At 35.2% G+C, this 18,367-nt stretch overlaps 2 protein-coding genes across 16 annotated transcripts in view; both read right to left on the bottom strand.

Moving 5' to 3' along the window:
* The window catches only part of LOC135767353 (NLR family CARD domain-containing protein 3-like), a 205,292-nt gene that overhangs the window by 168,011 nt on the left and 18,914 nt on the right, over positions 1-18,367 (bottom strand). The gene's annotated exons all lie outside the window — the stretch shown is intronic.
* fam163aa (family with sequence similarity 163 member Aa) overlaps positions 7,199-18,367 on the bottom strand; it is a 43,356-nt gene continuing 32,187 nt past the window's right edge. Inside the window, exons 2-4 of the mRNA XM_065277204.1 lie at positions 9,835-9,921; positions 9,539-9,653; positions 7,199-9,424 (exon numbers count right to left, since the gene is read on the bottom strand). Of these exons, the coding sequence (XP_065133276.1) occupies positions 9,065-9,424; positions 9,539-9,631 (453 nt within the window). The 5' untranslated portion in view covers positions 9,632-9,653; positions 9,835-9,921 and the 3' untranslated portion in view covers positions 7,199-9,064. The remainder of the gene's footprint in view (positions 9,425-9,538; positions 9,654-9,834; positions 9,922-18,367) is intronic.

Raw genomic sequence — 18,367 nt, 5'->3', positions numbered from 1 at the left:
TTTTGGCAAAACTGCCTTTGGACACTTTCTATTTAATACACAAATAATCTTTATAGTCATCAGACTGAACAAAGCTCAGTTAAGAAGGCAAAATCTCAAAGAGAAAGAGAGTGAGAAGAGGTAGTGAATAAGGGTGGGGAACAATGGTGTAAGTAATTGAAAGAAGGGAGGAGAAAAGCGCAGCAAAGTGTCACCGTGTTCAAAGGTTTCTGCATTGGAGGAGGGGGACATCTCAGTGTCCAGGTTTCATCATGAACCTGCGAAACAAACAAAGGCACAACTGTCTCTATTACACATTCACTCAGAGGTGGGAGTGTGTTATCACATCCATATGACAAGTGTGTCGCCATGGTTGGATATATCAGTCAAACCCAGGCACGGTGCAAAATGTAGGCCAAAGCAAGAGCAATACCCAAGTCTTTAAAATGTTGCATGTTTGTGTGCGTGTTTTATGGTTTAAACCTCTGCAGACATAGTAGCGACCTGTATAAGATGTTTATTTACTAAAGACAAGTTTAACACAGATAACATGAGTTTTGAGATATAAAAAAGGCACAAAAGCTGTCACTGGGGTGGGAGCCTATATATTGGGGTTTCCTGTACAAGGTTAAGGTTAATTCAGGACTAAGCATTAGTATTATTAGGACATTTAAGTAGTTTTTACAAAACAATACTGGTGTGCATCTTAAGATAAAACAATGGCACTTTGGGACTAAAATAAGCCCTGTATGGGAAACCACCCCATAGGACCGTTTTAAAAGGTACTGCTCCAGTGAAAACTTTTGTCCCTTTATTTCTGACATTTAATTTGTCTTAAAAAGTCCAAAACTTAAAAAGCGACTACATTGAAATCATCTTTAACAGGTATTTTGGGTACAGACTGATCTCACGGAAAGTCGTGATATAGACATGAAACATTTGATTAATTTATTCGTGTCTGTTGCACAAATTTCAGCTTTTTCGTGCCTTGAGCACATGCTTTTTTCGTGTCAAATTTCTATGAATAGTTTTTCATGGTCGTGGCACGACTTTCTTTTTGTGTCACTTTATATATTGTTTTCTCATAGTTTTTTCCTATTTTCTTACCATTGTCGCTTGGGATTAGAATCACTTTTTGTTACATTTTTAGACATCCTAACCCAAACCCCAACACCAGGCGAGAATAGTTTTAAAAGCCGAAGAAAAACATTACCAAAATAAAAGTACATCCTAACCCAAATCCCAAATCTAACCCCAATAACCCCTAGCGACAATGATTTCAAAATGGAAAAATAAAATGAGAAAACAATACATAAAATGACACAAAGAGAAAGTCGTGCTTAATTAATCACGTTTTTAATGACTATAACATGACTTGCCGTGAGATCATGTTGTTTAGGTATTGTGTAATATCTTGAACATTACTTATAGCTGGCTTTGTATTTGATTTTGACTTCATAAGAAACTGCCATAACAGCTCCACAAATAAATTAATTCAAGACAGAAACTGAAAGCATGCACTGACTTTAGTTTATGCACTCATAAGACAAAAATAAGTTAATTTCTGTCACTGCTACCAGTCTGCGATTAAAAAGCTTCTTCATGCTGACAATAAAATACTTATCCATGTACTGCATGGTATGGCTTACATGCACTGAAGACTTATGAAACAGCTGTTTAACAAGAACTCAAACAAGTCTTTCAAGTAGTTGAACTTAATACAAAGAGACAATGCGGTCCCAATCATAACAACTTTCTTGACACACCCTCTCAATTCCAGCAGAACCTGCCATTCATCCTCTTTAATGCTTTTACATTACAAAGCTAAAGGTTACAGAGAAAGGGAAAATGCAAGATGTTGATATTATCAAATGGGGTATATTGTTTATTATAAGCACAATAGCTTCTTAACAAATGCCAGTGCTGTTTGTTTAAATAGTTTGCCAGAAAGTTATAATATAAAGTATAACTATTATAATTTAATGCTATGGGAGAATAGCATTCAGGGCCGCATTAACACTGTAAGGGGCCCCTGGGCTTTACCCTTTTGTGGGGCCCTTCATCCACCAGAATTACAGCCTACATTCAATCTTTATAATAACCCTGCTGAAAAAAACAGCATCAAACCAGCATGAGAATTATGCTGGTCTATGCTGGTTTAGCTGGTGGTCACCAGCATACCAGCACCAAAACACAACATATGCCGGTCTTGCTGGTATGACCAGCATGGGATGCTGGTGCTAATGCTGGTTTGGTGCTGGTATAGCTGGTGCTTACGCTGGTTTGGTCCTTGTTTAGCTGGTGCTAATGCTGGTGCTAATGCTGGTTTAGCTGGTGTTCAGTAGCAAACCAGCACCAAAACACAACATATACTGGTCTTGCTGGTATGCTGTTTTTTTAGCAGGGCACTAAGTGCAAGTTGTCAGGCTTTTATTTTGCTGGAAAAAATGCAATAACAAAATATTAAAACCATATCAGAATGCTCACAATATACACAAATATCACTGCATAACATATGCACATAGTCCTAGCTAGAGGTGACCCGAATAGTCTAAGATTCGATGCTTTGACAGGAGAAGCCTGATTCGACTACTGCACAGTCGAATCGTCGCAGATGTGTTATAAAATGAGGATCATTTAATTTTGGCTGTATAAGAGTGCACATTATCTGATTTCACATATAACAGCTTTCTCCCAACATAAAAAATATACAGCCTATTATGATAATACTAAGTAAATAATATGTGAAAAAGTAGCTTTCAATAAATATTTTTAAAGTCTGTTAATTGCCTATATCCCATGACAGGGCTACACGTCCATATCCAGAAACCATTGCAAAGTCTCTTTGTTTCTGCAATTTAAAAGACATCTATACTTTCGTTATTTTAAAGTTTATTTTAATATTTCTTTGTTTTTATTTAATTTATAGATTATTTAGTGTTATCTGATTAAACTATTTGTGGCTTGTGTTTTATTCCCCTGCGCATTTAGGCATTTTGCACCCATGTTCTGCACCTTATTGATTCCGACTTCATTTTGTTTTTATTTTTTATTAATTATAAAGGTAAATTCTGATCTAATTTAAGTTCTGTAAGTTTTGGATTGCTTTCCGTTGTGTCGATGTTACGCTGCTGCATGCTGTCACATTAAATTAAGCCGAAGAGCTAGGTGTTCTGCGTGATCATATTTAGGCATTCATCAAACTAAACATCAAAAAACAGATTTTTTTCGACAAGTATAAGTTTTAAAATGTATTTAAAAAGGTTGCTTAACTTGTCAAAAGTTGAGGTACAAAACAGGTAAGTCGGTTTTTTTTCGGTGATGACACCGAATATCTCTACCGAATCTGACACAATTGTCTCTCTTGTGATTTAATAATATGGTCGGTGTTAACTTTCAAATGATTGAAAAGAGATTCCTGAAACAAATGTTATAAGAAACATCAGATGTTTCAAGTGAATACAGAGATGATCAAAGTGAAAGTAAGCAATCAGATATTTCTGTGCAAAATAATAAAGCATATATAGTGTCTATGAAATTATTAATTTCAGTGTTTTCTTGTTATAAATGAACCGTTTAAGGAATTGTATATAAAGCTTGTTTTTTTATAATTTACAGTAACAAATTATATGTAATTTCTCGTCTTTTATTTTCTTGCCACGCTAAATCTCAAAATGAAATAAGATCGCTGAACTTAGTCGTGGCTTCCGAGGCAGAATCTAATTTGTTATTTATTAGATTTAGTTATCAAAAATGTTTTGTGTAATATCTTTGGGTGCACAGCAAAATTCCCAGTGTTAAATTAACACTGCTCGGTGTTTATATAATCCACACCAAGATTGGTGTTAAAAAAACACTAAATCAGTGTTAAAGTTAATAAGATAATGAAGTGATTGAGTCATTAATAGTAAACACCTGCTGGTCATTCCGTGTCAAATCAACTCAATTTTGGAATTGTTCCTGTCTTAAAATTTTTATTTTGTTGACTCTTTTTCTGGAGAAAGTAATACTAAAATCAGGAAGAAAGCCAAATTATGAAATGCAATAGATGAAATCACCATAGTTAAATGAACACTATCATCATCTCTGTTTGAAAACTAAAATTACAACTTGCTTGCAGAGTTACATGGATGATAGGTTTAACTTCTAAAGAACTGCTGTAAATCTGGTTAATAAAGTAAGTCACCATTGCTCCGATTAGTGTTTCCTTTAGTTGGGTACTTGGGTCTTAAAGTTTAGTGTAAGTTTTCTTCTGTTAATTGTGGCAGTGTGTTTATAAAACACATCTGTTAAAGCAGAGGAAGATGAGAGAACTGAAGTCTTTAACTGTTTAAGTTTATTATTATGAAAGTACAAGTTTTGGGATTCAATGATATCATAAAAAAGTAATCACTGAATATAAGTTTTTAATTTATGTTCTGCCAACCCTGTGAGGCTCCCATGAAATCCAATAGTGCTGTAAAAGTCCACATACCCTGAAGAGTTAAATATTGTTTTCCCAAATCTAATCTGTGGTGTAAGTCAGAAACACTGAGACTTCAACAATCAGCCTATAAAACACAATCATGGTGACAAACAACAACAAAGCTTCATGCCGCAATGCATGCTGGGTACCAGGATTGTAGAAAACTCATTGATAAATCCCATCATGCATTGCAACATGACAAAAATTTTGCAACTTTCTTACCATTAACTGTCACCATTGTTGAGATTTGTATCAGAAATCATGAAGTATCTCTTAAGCAAACAACAACAATAACCTAAAGCATTACAGCAGTCTCATTCAATGTAATTTGCATAGAGTTTTTTATATGCATGTTTCTTCATAATAAATTTGTGATCAAATGTTTCAATGATTTGTAGAGTAGAATATAATAAAAATAAACTGAGAAGATCTGGAAGGTTTTCCCTCTACATGAAGCAACAAACAAGTGGTCTTAATAAAACATTGTTGCTATTGCTATCAGAGGAGAGTTAGATCAGTGAAGGTCAAGGGACAAATGCCTAACTAAAGGAAACACTAATCACAGTAATGGTGACTTCAAATGAACTCATAACAAACACAAACTTAACATTTAATGTGATACATTTTGTGATAAATGTCTATTTGACTTGTGAGATATCACATCAGAAAGAAGATTTGTGTACTAAATCACGCGTGTGGATACTGGAATAGTTGAGCACTTGTATTTTGTTCTGACAGCTGTGTAGAAGTCAAACTTATCCATTTAGAAAATAACTCTGCAAGTTATCATTTTATTTTTCAAACAGAGATGCTGATAGAGAGGCAAACGTGAAAGATTGCAGCTTTTGGAGGCATACACCCAACAGTATTCATCTATTACATTTAATAATTTGTCTTTATTATTTTAGTATTTTCTCCAGAAAACGAGTCATCAAAATAAAAATTTAGAGACAGGAAAATGTCCAAAATGTAATTGATTTGAATGACCAGCAGGTGTTCACCATTAATGTCTTAATCATCACTTCATTATCTCATTAACTTTAACACTGATTCAGAGTTATATTTTTAACACCAGTCTTTTTTAACACCGATCTTGGTGTGGATTATATAAACACCAAATAGTGTTGATTTAACACTGGTAGAGTTAATTTAACACTGGGGATTTTCCTGTGTGCTGTTCTGTACATCTTGGCTTTAAAATGTTACGAGGAATTATTTAATGAATGTTTACACGTTGTCTTTCATATTAAGATAAAAACGCGTCCTCAGTTTCGTCTTTGTTCATCAGAAATGCTACGCATATTGATGAGAACGGGTTGTTCAGACAGAAATTTTAAAAAGCTCACTAATGATTGCAGGGTAGCCTACATTAAGTGAGAGATTTTCTTGCGCAGGAACTGCATTCACGCACGGACATTCAAAGCAAAGCGATTAAGCATAATTTTAAAGGGAGTATCAACTTTTTATAAAATGCGGTTGTTATTTTTTTCCGGCATCTCGGGGCCCTTTCCAGCCCGAGGCCCTGGGCTTAAGCCCAGGTAAGCCCATGCATTAATGCGGCCCTGAGCATACTTCATAAATTAACAACAAAGAAGAATGCAACTGGTTTAAAAAACTGGACAGGAAACATTTCAATCATTGAAATAATCTTTATGTATTTGTATAGAGGTGAAATAGCTTTTTAGTACTCTGATCACAATTGACCAATTATATAAAAGTCTACAGGCATTTATAAATGCATCATTTATATTCAAAAGCACGTGAAATATGTGGACTATAGGCTACTCCTTTATCTGAATGTTTAGACTTATATACTTCTTTCTCTTCACATGTAAAACGGAAGTGCCATCCTGCGTTTTATAACTAACAAAGAGTGCTTCAGACAGTGGTAATAAGAACAATAATATTAAATAAACAAATCTCCAAAGACAAATGGTCATATAGGCTACTGTACGTTTTATAATGCGATTCCTTTTAAATCACATAACAATCTTTACAAATGTTGTTTTCAATAATTTTTTTAACAGTATCTCCCAGAAATATTATCATTGAGTGCATCTCAAAAATTGGAAAAGTTATAAAGTCATTGGGATTGCATCGTAAATTATACAGTACGACATTAGATCAATAACAGCAATTAAATGTTGTAGATACATATCACAATTTAAAAATCCATAATATGTAGTCAGCATGGTATGGATAAACAATAAAACCAAAAGAGAGAATAGACAGCATATATCAGGAATATATTATCTTAAATAATTATAATTAAATAGTTAATCTCAATCTGTTTCATTTTTAACTTTACTTAATAGTGTCACATACCATATATTCATATGAAACATATTCAAATGAGTTAAATATTCTGCATATAATAGTGCATATTCAGAAGATGAAACATAAAATGTACACTCTCTAACTAAAAGCTATTATATATATTCACTATTTCTGTGGAATGCTTGTCTTCTTTATCACAATAAACAAAGACAGAAATACTTAAATACTGGCCCATTCTACAGAATTGGTGCAATCCGCTGTCCCACATCCAAAAAACCCAATTTAAAAACCATTTAAGTATTTAAATCTTAGATGTTTACTAAGATCCTTTTATTGTCTATTAATACCCACAATAATATATAAATTATCATTTATTAGGTATGTTCATTCGGGAGTGCACTGTCTGGACTTTAATCCTTACATTTCCACCTGTGAAAATGATATTAAAAAACTAAAATATTTAGCTTGTTTTTCCCATTGTTTTTAAAAAATATCTTTTTGATAAAAAAAAGTGAATTTAATTTTTTTTAATCATAAAAAATTGTAAAACGTATCCCGCATTTTCATGTCACTACCGAGGCAGTGTATGTTTGAGTCTATAGGCTGAGACTGATTTTAACAACACCCCTAATTTTGTTATATATTCCTGTGTCCCCCTCTCTCATGTAGCTATATGGTGAGTATGTCCCATTGTTTTGAGATAAATGTGTTTAAAAGTCTAAAAATCTGTGTGTAACTATACGGAACGTCATTACCAAACATTTTCTCTGCATTTTTTTGGGTGTTTTTCCATAAAATTTAGTTTTAGGCTTTTTTATGTGGCGGCTACAACTGTTTAGAACTGTGTGAACTTTCTAACCATGCAACACACACAAACACACACAGATGTGCAACATTGTTAACAGTTTGATTAAGCCATGGCAAACTAAATATTGTGGTCACTACACAAACACGTTTTCGTCACTACTAAAAATGTGCTGTCACTACCGAAACGAAACATTGGATGTTTTGTCAAAAATAAAGTATATTGAATTATCAACTAAGATGTTTTGATAGTTTTTGATTGAATGTGTATTTAAAGGTCACGTTCACATTTTTTAAACCCTAATTAGTGTGTAATGTTGCTGTAAGATCATAAATAATACCTGTAAAATGATAAAGCTCAAAGTTCACTGCCAGGCGATATATTTTCTTTAACAAAATTCGCCTTTCAAAGCCTACAGCGAACGGCCGATTTTGACTACAGCCCTCTACTTCCTGCTTTAATGACGTCACTAGAACAGTTTTTTAACTAAACTCCGCCCACAGGAATACGTCAGTTGCCAGCTAAGCTAACGGCAAGCTAAGCTGCTATCGAATCAAAACGCACTAAACGTATTTCTGAAGGAGGGACTTCATAGAACAAGAAAGACATCAGCCTGTTTTGAGGACAGTGAAAACAGCGCAATACAGATAAGTAAATTGTGTGAAAAATACCGCCTTTTTTACACATAAAACATAAACACGTGTTATATTCCCAACTGTAAACGCAATCAAAGCTTCAAAAACACAGAAAGAATGGGACCTTTAAACGAATGAATCTTTAACTTTGAAATCAGTATGATCAACTTTATGCTTTTTACAAAGAAATATTGTATTCAAAACATCCATTGTATTAAAAAATCCCATAAATTACACTTGAAATATTGTAAAAATGTAAATGTTATTGATTGACCTGTACAAACATGTTTAAAAATAGCAAGGTAGACGTAAACTCTTAATAGGTCAATATAACCCTTCTTAATAAATGACATATCACTGTTTCGGTAGTGACAAATTCGCGGAGAGGAAAATATTCCCAAACTTTCTGAAAAAACAATATGAGAATTAACTGCATAATTACTAGAAATGTGTACCTCGGTATATTATACAATTTAAGTACATCCAAATTTTGTGAGGACATTTTTTTTCAAAAGGTTTTTAACTCTTACTTTGGACTAATTCTGTAGAATGGCCCATATATGACCCTTTCAATATCTACTTTCAAAATGTCATTTATGCTTGATCTGTTATAATATTGTCTTTGCATTTAACCTATTATAATGCTAAGTAAAACCCAAACATCATATAGCCCTCAATGTTCTTATTTTGAAACCAGTACAGCAGAAAGAGGAAGTGGTGTGCAAGAGAGAAAAAAAAAAAGATAAGGAAGACTAAAACAGATGTGAAAGACTTAAATGCCATCCCGTAAGTCCTTTGCATCCTGGCTTCGTGGAGAAGACACTGCTCCAGTAGCTTTACAGGTGGCCGGTTGAGGCCTGGTCCATAGTGCCGTCCCTGGGTCCACCTCCATGTTTGTGAGGGTCAGACGTCAGTGCTGATGGCTCGTGTGTTGGTGTAAAAGTCCGGTGTACTCCGCTGGCTCAGCACGGGGCCGTACATGGCGGCCAGACCAAGGGCGGTAGCGCCATGATTCTCGTAATGAGCGGGCATGTAAGACAGGCGTTCGCCACCGTTACGCATCTCATCCATGCCACGGAGGTAGTGGGGTGAACAGGTGGGGCAGTATTTGTGCGTTGCAGCAGGGTCGTACGGCAGGGTGAGAGGGGTAACGGCCGCCCCATCCACCCCTGGAGCACTGCATGCATTGCAGGCAAACTGCGGCTGAGGATCTCCGACTGAACCCGCCTCCCCTTCAGAATCATTCTTCTTACAGCAGTAATACTGAGATAAAGACATGTATTAGAAGTAAAAGGTATTAATGCATCAGGTTTTTGGCTAGCATACTGATGTTGGGTTAAATTAACCCAGAATATATGTACTGTAAGGGCAATTCACCTGGAGTCTACAGTAACAAAGCACTGCAATGATACAAAGAAGTATCACTGTTGCGAGAATTCCTCCGGTTATGACAACAGTTCCAGCTGTCATCCGACCAGATCTCCATCAAACCCTTAAAGCCAGAGAGAAACGGACATTATTGTTTGAAGCCAAACCTCATTTCCATATGTGAAATCAGACAGATACTGTGCTGTTAGTTCATTAACAACACCACAATTCACAAGGAATTTAGATGGCTGAACTGTTTGTATTATGCGTCTCAATGCTGTGGATGGATTGTGTACATCACTTACATTAGAAGAGAGCAGAGGAGATACGAGACCACAGAGAGATTGAACGGCTGTTTCTCTTGATGTGAGGATCATGGGGTGCAAAAGTTTCTGCAAAACATGTAAACAGTGAAACCTATGAAGGGAGCATAATAACAATGGACTTTAATACAGGATTTCAGCATTAGAATAACAAGAACGCAATAGCAATTCCATCCACATGGTGGCAGTATAAAATAAGACAAAGATTAAGCATATGTGACCAGTCACGGAAAGTAGTGATACAAGTCGGATCTGGGCATTTTGAGTTATTCACAGATTCTGAAAGTGCAGTTTCTAAGCTTTCCAACGATGTGTAACACATGGAAATCTGATAAGATTTTGAGAAGTTGTGGCCATTTGAATATAGGAACTCAGAAATACTCAAACCGAGAAAATCGAGACGAAAGGGACTCTTCTTTTCAGCTGGGGGAGACAATAGGGCTCATTTACATCTCATTTAGCTAAGCCATGCCCCCTGTAAAACCCTTTTTGAGATGTTCTAGCATCATATGTAGTATTTTATGACCAAATGACAACCCGCAAAAATAAACATGACTCTTTTACCTTTGTGGGGATCACAAGTCGAATCCAGTCTGTTTCAGATTATCCAATGACCATATTTGTCTACAAATGCGTATAATCCGTGAAATTTAGATTGTTTACATCAGATTTCGCATGAATGTCTGGTAATACAATATAATATATAATCTGAAGACTATTTAAATCGTAACATGTAAGGGTATATGAGCTTACACTCCGTTAAACACATGAACCCGCCTTCAAAGTTTGTATTTAAAATAGGGAAGTAGTATAATAGATCATCCAAACAGCGCCGTCGAAAACGTGACATCCTTTAGAGAGGTTACCAATAGGTGTGTTCGAGATCATCCGGCGCTGCGCAGACCGATCGGCGAGGTTTGCCGCTTGCAGTCGAGGGAGGAACTGAAGACGGAGCCGTCAAGCCGGACACCTGCTGCTTGCCGTAGTGACGTGTGCGCCGTGTTTCCTTGTTATTAATCGCGAATGAAGTGAATTAGATGCTGATTTTGATAAAAAAAAACCTTTTAATAAAAAGTTGCAACCAGAAACATTTTATATTGAATATTTTAATTGCTGCTTATACTGTATATCCGAAAATAACGGGAAACAAGCCTATATTATTAAAATACCAATAGAGTTTGTTATTTTCATTTTTATTTTATTACACGACACAATATAACATATTTATACATAATAACGTGTTTTCCCTGTTTTAAAACATTAATTTATAATGTTTATTAGTGGAACTAAAGGTTGGATTAAACTTGAGACGCACGTGATCATTGTCCTCAGTGAGGCGACCAATCACGTAAAGCTGTTACGTCATCACAACTCCGTGCAGCCCCTCAGGAGAGGCTGCACCGGCTGATCTAGCCGGCTACTCTCGAAACGCTCTCGCGGTACTTAAAAAACACATGACACAGTCACGTGCCTGCAGCGCCAGCTGAAGTCGGACAAAAATACTTACCGGAATGCACTGCTTCAAGTCAATCACCGATCAGTCTGCGCAGCGCCGCATGAAGTCGAACACACCTAATGGCTCGCTCGTTTCTCCATCAGCCAATGACTTCATGGAAAATATTGATAGACAAAACATGTAGCCAATTATATGAAGAATACAACGATATCTGTGTAACTTCTGTGTGTTTGGACTCATGCTGCGCTGCAAGAACTGACATGCATATGACGTCAAAGTACCGCGAGAGCGAGTCGAAATTAAACTACTGCGTAAGATTTCTTGAAGAGCTCTCGCGGTATTTTGACGTCATCCGACTGCAGCGTCGCATAAAGTCAGTGACGCGGCTGACGTACGATGCGGCTGACTGTTATTTGTTCCGCCCCAGCTTCTTTTATTTTTCTTTTGTTTTGTGCGCCCGAGCTTTACAGTCTGGGGAGACGCAGGCTATAAGTTTGAAAAAAAAAAAAAAAAAAAACTTAGCAAACATGTCTGAGGAACAGGGCAGCGCGTCACTACAGTCACGTGACTTCACGCTCGAGCCGGAAGAGAAGACAATGCTGAATAAAGTCGTAATTCTCCTATTTTTGGACCAAACTGTATTTTCGATGCATCAACACAATCTTACTGACCCACTGATGTCACATGGACTACTTTGATGATGTTTTTATTAACTTTCTGGACATGGAAACCATACATAGATTTACAATGAAGGGGAAAGCTCTCGGACTAAATCTAACGATAAAACATCTTAAACTGTGTTCCGAAGATGAACGGAGGTCTTCCGAGTTTAGAACGACATAAGGGTGAGTCATTAATTACATTATTTTCATTTTTGGGCGAACTATCCTTATTTAGTAGTCACGCTGTTCCCTTTGGGGGCGGAGGCGAAAACACAAGCTTATACAGTATGTAAATATACACACAGACAATGACGCCCCCCGCTGCACGCTAGAATCTCCGGAAAAACAAACTGCGGTAAAGTTGGTTTGATATTCAGACATTCGGACTTCCGGGGTCAATAACTTTCTTAGTAGACATGCTAGAAGTTTAATCTTAGCAATTTCTAATTACCAAGTGTCTTGCCTATAACCTACATTTTTCACAATCGCTTAAAATATCCTTGTATCGTTGTAATGTCCTACCTTGTTGCGAATGTCTGTTGAATATCCAACTGGGTGCTGAGAGAAGCCTAGGGACCGTCTACAAAGTGATATTTTTCTTCATTAAGTGCGACCACTTAATGATTGAAGCCGTTTTAATTACCTATATAGACCTATCAGAAACTATCAACTTGATTTGCTATGTCTGCTAATGATGTTTAATGACATTTTTAGCAAGAACATTTACATTACAATGATATGTCGAATGCCTAGAGAATGGAAAATATTAAAATGTAGAAGAGTAGTTATTTGTAAGCAGTCCAGACGGAAAGTCAAGTGTTACCTCAAGAACAAAGATAATCTCTGCATTTTACAACTCTTTATATGTTTCTGTTTGTCTCAAAATAAAGAGGCACTATGTTGGTTTTCTTAATCGTATGTTTCTGTTCAATAGGTTTGAAAGAAGAAGCCTGATAACCCTGAAATTTTCACTGGACCCTCAAGAAAATACTACAGGCCACATTTTGATGTTTTATTAAGTTCTAAATTTGCGGTTGTGAGTGTGGTAAAGAGCAGTTATATTATTAAAGCATGTAACAGTGTTCTCAATAAATGAAATTATGAATTTACTGTTTATGATTTTTGGGTGAATTTTTTTTATTACTTGTATTTCTAAAAAAAAAAGAAATTGTCACAGTTTCATAATTTTTTGTGCATGTATTGATTTTTGACATTTTGCAAAACAGTCGCCGTCCATGGTACTGAACATCATGTTCACACTTAAAATTGTAGACAAGCAAAACGTGTGGCATCAACCTGTATGTTTATTTGAAGTGAATGATACCCAAACTAGTTTTCAAAATGTTTAAGATGTGTAGTTGAGAATTATTTGTAGTAAAGTTTGACTAGAAATGCAGTGTGCATTTATTTAATGACACATGATACGGTTCAATAGCTTTTTAAACGTGGGATGCATGATCTTTATTGAACTCTAAAGAACATACTATATCTCTTCTATGTACAATTATTTATAGTGCAATTTATAACAGCACATTTATCTATTGGAAATCCCTATGCAACTACATTTTTTCCCATAACTTTACAGATAAGGGGTTCACCGCTCAATACAAGGATGGGAATTCATTAAAGTGGTCCAGGGAACATATTACAACTCTCAGATGTTCACTTTTTTGCTCACAAATGAATATTCATCACATCACATTTCTCTATGGGAAATCCCTATGCAAATACATTATTTTCAATAACTTTACAGATAAGGGGTTCACAGCTCAATACAAGGATGGGAATTCATCAATGTGCTCCAGGGAACATATTACAACTCTAAGATGATCACTTATTTGCTCACAAATGAATATTCATCACATCACATTTCTCTATCCCTATACAAATACATTATTTTCAATAACTTTACAGATAAGGGGTTCACCGCTCAATACAAGGATGGGAATTCATTAAAGTGGTCCAGGGAACATATTACAACTCTCAGATGTTCACTTTTTTTGCTCACAAATGAATATTCATCACAGAACATTTCTCTATAGGAAATCCCTATGCAAATACATTCTTTTCAATAACTTTACAGATAAGGGGTTCACCGCTCAATACAAGGATGGGAATTCATTAATGTGCTCCAGGGAACATATTACAACTCTCAGATGTTCACTTTTTTGCTCACAAATGAATATTCATCACATCACATTTCTCTATGGGAAATCCCTATGCAAATACATTCTTTTCAATAAATTTACAGATAAGGGGTTCACCGCTCAATACAAGGATGGGAATTCATCAATGTGCTCCAGGGAACATATTACAACTCTCAGATGTTCACTTATTTGCTCACAAATGAATATTCATCACAGAACATTTCTCTATAGGAAATGCCTATGCAAATACATTATTTTCAATAACTTTACAGATAAGGGGTTCACCGCTCAATACAAGGATGGGAATTCATCAATGTGCTCCAGGGAACATATTACAACTCTCAGATGTTCACTTATTTGCTCACAAATGAATATTCATCACATCACATGTTTCTATGGGAAATCCCTATGCAAATACATTCTTTTCAATAACTTTACAGATAAGGGGTTCACCGCTCAATACAAGGATGGGAATTCATCAATGTGCTCCAGGGAACATATTACAACTCTAAGATGATCACTTATTTGCTCACAAATGAATATTCATCACATCACATTTCTCTATAGGAAATCCCTATGCAAATACATTATTTTCAATAACTTTACAGATAGGGGGTTCACCGCTCAATACAAGGATGGGAATTCATTAAAGTGGTCCAGGGAACATATTACAACTCTCAGATGTTCACTTTTTTGCTCACAAATGAATATTCATCACAGAACATTTCTCTATGGGAAATCCCCATGCAAATACATTATTTTCAATAACTTTACAGATAGGGGGTTCACCGCTCAATACAAGGATGGGAATTCATCAATGTGCTCCAGGGAACATATTACAACTCTCAGATGTTTACTTATTTGCTCACAAGTGAATATTCATCACAGAACATTTCTCTATGGGAAATCCCTATGCAAATACATTCTTTTCAATAACTTTACAGATAAGGAGTTCACCCCTAAAAAACAACATGGGAATTCATCAATGTGCTCCAGGGAACATATTACAACTCTCAGTCTCAGATGTTCACTTATTTGCTCACAATTGAATATTTATCACAACATATTTCTCTATGGGAAATCCCTATGCAAGTTGTTTTTTCCAACAGCTTTGGAAACAACGGGCTTACTGTTCAGAAGCATGATCTGAAAATTATCATTGTACTCCAAAGAAAATATTACAACTCAAAAATGCACAATTATATGTCAAATTTTTAACAACACAGTTCTCTATGGGATTCTTCATTGCAAAATCATTTTGCTCAATAGCTCTTAAGAACAATAACCTGCTACTCTAAAACAAGATGGAAATGCTTATTGGACGCTTAAGAACATAATACAAGTTTAAAATGTACATTTATTTCCTTAGAATTCATTATCTATGACAGCACATTTCTCTATAGGAATTCTCTCTGCAACATCATTTTCTTTACTAGTTCTTAAGAACAGGAACATGCTTTTCCAAAGCAAGATGGAAAATGTGTTTTGGACCCTTAAGAATATATTACAACTTTTAAATGTACAATTATTTGCCTCAGTTGTTTCATTTCTTATACAAATCAAAGGACCTCAACACAGTCTTAATGCAGTCCAAGATAACATGAGAATTTAACTGACTGGTGCTTTAGGCCACCAGGTCATGGTGGTCACCACTGTATTTTGCAATATTTATTTACAATGTCAAACACCTTTTCCCATGGCAGTTTGTTTTCCATGACTTCTCGGACTTGATCTTTGTTACTCTAATATGAGGCATACCTCTTCAGATTTTGTTAAATTTCTTTATCATACTACTTCAAAAGGGAAAGGGTGCAATGTAGGTGTCAAAAGTAAGTTCAGAATTTCTGGACAAAGGTACAGATTGTATTCACTTGACATTGGCTTGTGTGACTGTCGTTCCAGGATCTCTTCAAACAGCTGAAGAAAAATGCTGTTAAAGGTTATTGACTTGCTTTTAAGTGATCCGCCTTTGGTTTTTCAAATGAGGCATTCACATAAATGCATACTTGGACACTTTTTATATTATGGTTAATCAACAGGACAGTTCACACAGCAGGGATTGGCATTGGAATTGCATGATATGAGTTGAGCAGAGCTGCAGTACAGTGTATTGCCTGTAAATATATTATTTTATTCCCCCAGCAAATTATATGCTTTGTACAGATCAGTGTTGGGCGAAAATATTATATTTTACCCATTACTAGTTACTACTTTCAAAAATAAAATGATTACTTATTACTGCAGCCAACAGTAGTTAGTTACAATACTAGTTACTATGGAAAATAATATTATTACTGAAACTTGTTAATATTAACTTGTTACTGCCCAACACTGGTCCACATAAGAAGTAATGTTTCCCTTATTAAACACTAAGAAAACAATTTGGAGCATTACACATTTCTATTCTGCTTCTGTTTTGTAGATTTGCAAATGGATGTACTTAATGCAGGGAAACCCACATCAAACAAAATCAAAATTCACTCAAAAAAATAAAATGTTGGGTTTAATTAAAAATATTATGTCAACAAGTTCCACGCAATTTGTTTAAGTAATCTAAAAAAAAACAATAATTTAGTTCATTTTACAAAAGATATTTACGTAAACTTAACAAACCTTAGTAGAGTCAACAAACAAAAATTTAGTTATTTGTACATGAAAAATGCAATTGATCACAATTTTTTTTAATAATGCCATTTTTAGTGATTTCGAAGCACACTTCATAAGGCTTCGAAACATTTACAAATCTTTTGTTTTGAATCATTGGTTCGGAGCTTGTTTCAAACTGGCAAAAGTCACGTGATTTTAGCAAACGAGGCTTCATTACGTCATAACTGTTTCGAAACGTTTCGACAATCCGACAATTCACCACTACGGGGAGTTGATCACATGACCAGTGTCTAATATGTTTAGGTGAACTCGGGTCAGTTTTATTATGAAAGTTCATAAAACATTTATCCTTCTGACTAATAACACTGCCATTTTGTCTACTTTTTGTTTATAGACAGATTTCATGACAAAAATGTGCATATTTAAAAGTGTAGTTAGTTTTAATGATTTGTTTGCCCTTAATAAAACTAAAAACACATAATAGACTTTTAACTATGTCTTAATTAAGTGAAACATTTTTTAAACATATTTTAATACAAATCTTGCTATTATTTTGTTAAAAAAAGTGTAAAATGTTTGGGCATATCTGCTTTTACACTATTTTGACCAGCAGGGGTCGCCAGCGTGTGTGGTGTTTCGAACTGCTTTGAAAAACTAAATCAATTTTCGGAGCAATTGGTTCAATTGATTCAAAGCTTTGTTTCTCCCATCACTATTTTTAATTAAGTAAAATTTACACTCAGTACTTGTACTTGTACTTGTACTTGTACTTGTACTTGTACTTGTACTTGTACTTGTACTTGTACTTGTACTTGTACTTGTACTTGTACTTGTACTTGTACTTGTACTTGTACTTGTACTTGTACTTGTACTTGTACTTGAGTAACATTTTTGAGGAATTTTACACCTCTGGCTATTTATAACTCACATACCTATCTAATGGTGCTACACTTCTGCAAGAGGGTGCCAGAACAACAATTACCCATAATACACTGCAAAATCCTCAGCCAATGAGATGCAAGTCTGTATTGGTTACTTAACTTAATCTGTTATGTTGGCTAAACAAATAATTTTAAAGTAAAGCTGACTAGCCACACTTTTTTGTTGAATGGACTAGATTAAATTAAGGTATATTATAAATATAAAATGTTTTACAGGCGTTTTGCCAGTTTTTACAATGCATTGCATTGTGGGTGCAATAACCCCTGCTGCACTTTTGCCACTCTATCGCCATCTCTGTTTGAAACCTAACATTACAACTTGTTTGCAAAGTTATTTTCTAAACATGGATGATAAATGTCAAACTTCTAAACTGCTGTGAGAACAAGATACAAGTGCTCAACTATTTTAGCATTCACACACGTTATTTAGTAGAAAGATATTATTTTCCCACCAATTTTGTTACATTAAATCAACAGTTTGTGTTTGTTTTAGATTCATTTGAAGTCACCATTATCGCGATTACTGTTTCCTTTAGTTAGGCATTTGTCCCTTGTCTCTTAATGAACTGATTCTCCTCTTTCAGTAATTGCAACAGTGTATCATTAAGACTGTTTGCTGGCTGGTGGAGGGAAAAAATATTGCAAATTACTCACAAGGAACATGGCATGAACGTCTGACTTATTTCATGTTAAGTGTTATAA

This window comes from Paramisgurnus dabryanus, chromosome 6 (genome assembly GCF_030506205.2).
Source record: "Paramisgurnus dabryanus chromosome 6, PD_genome_1.1, whole genome shotgun sequence".
NCBI lineage: Eukaryota > Metazoa > Chordata > Actinopteri > Cypriniformes > Cobitidae > Paramisgurnus > Paramisgurnus dabryanus.
This window is presented reverse-complemented; position numbering and strand designations above follow the sequence as displayed.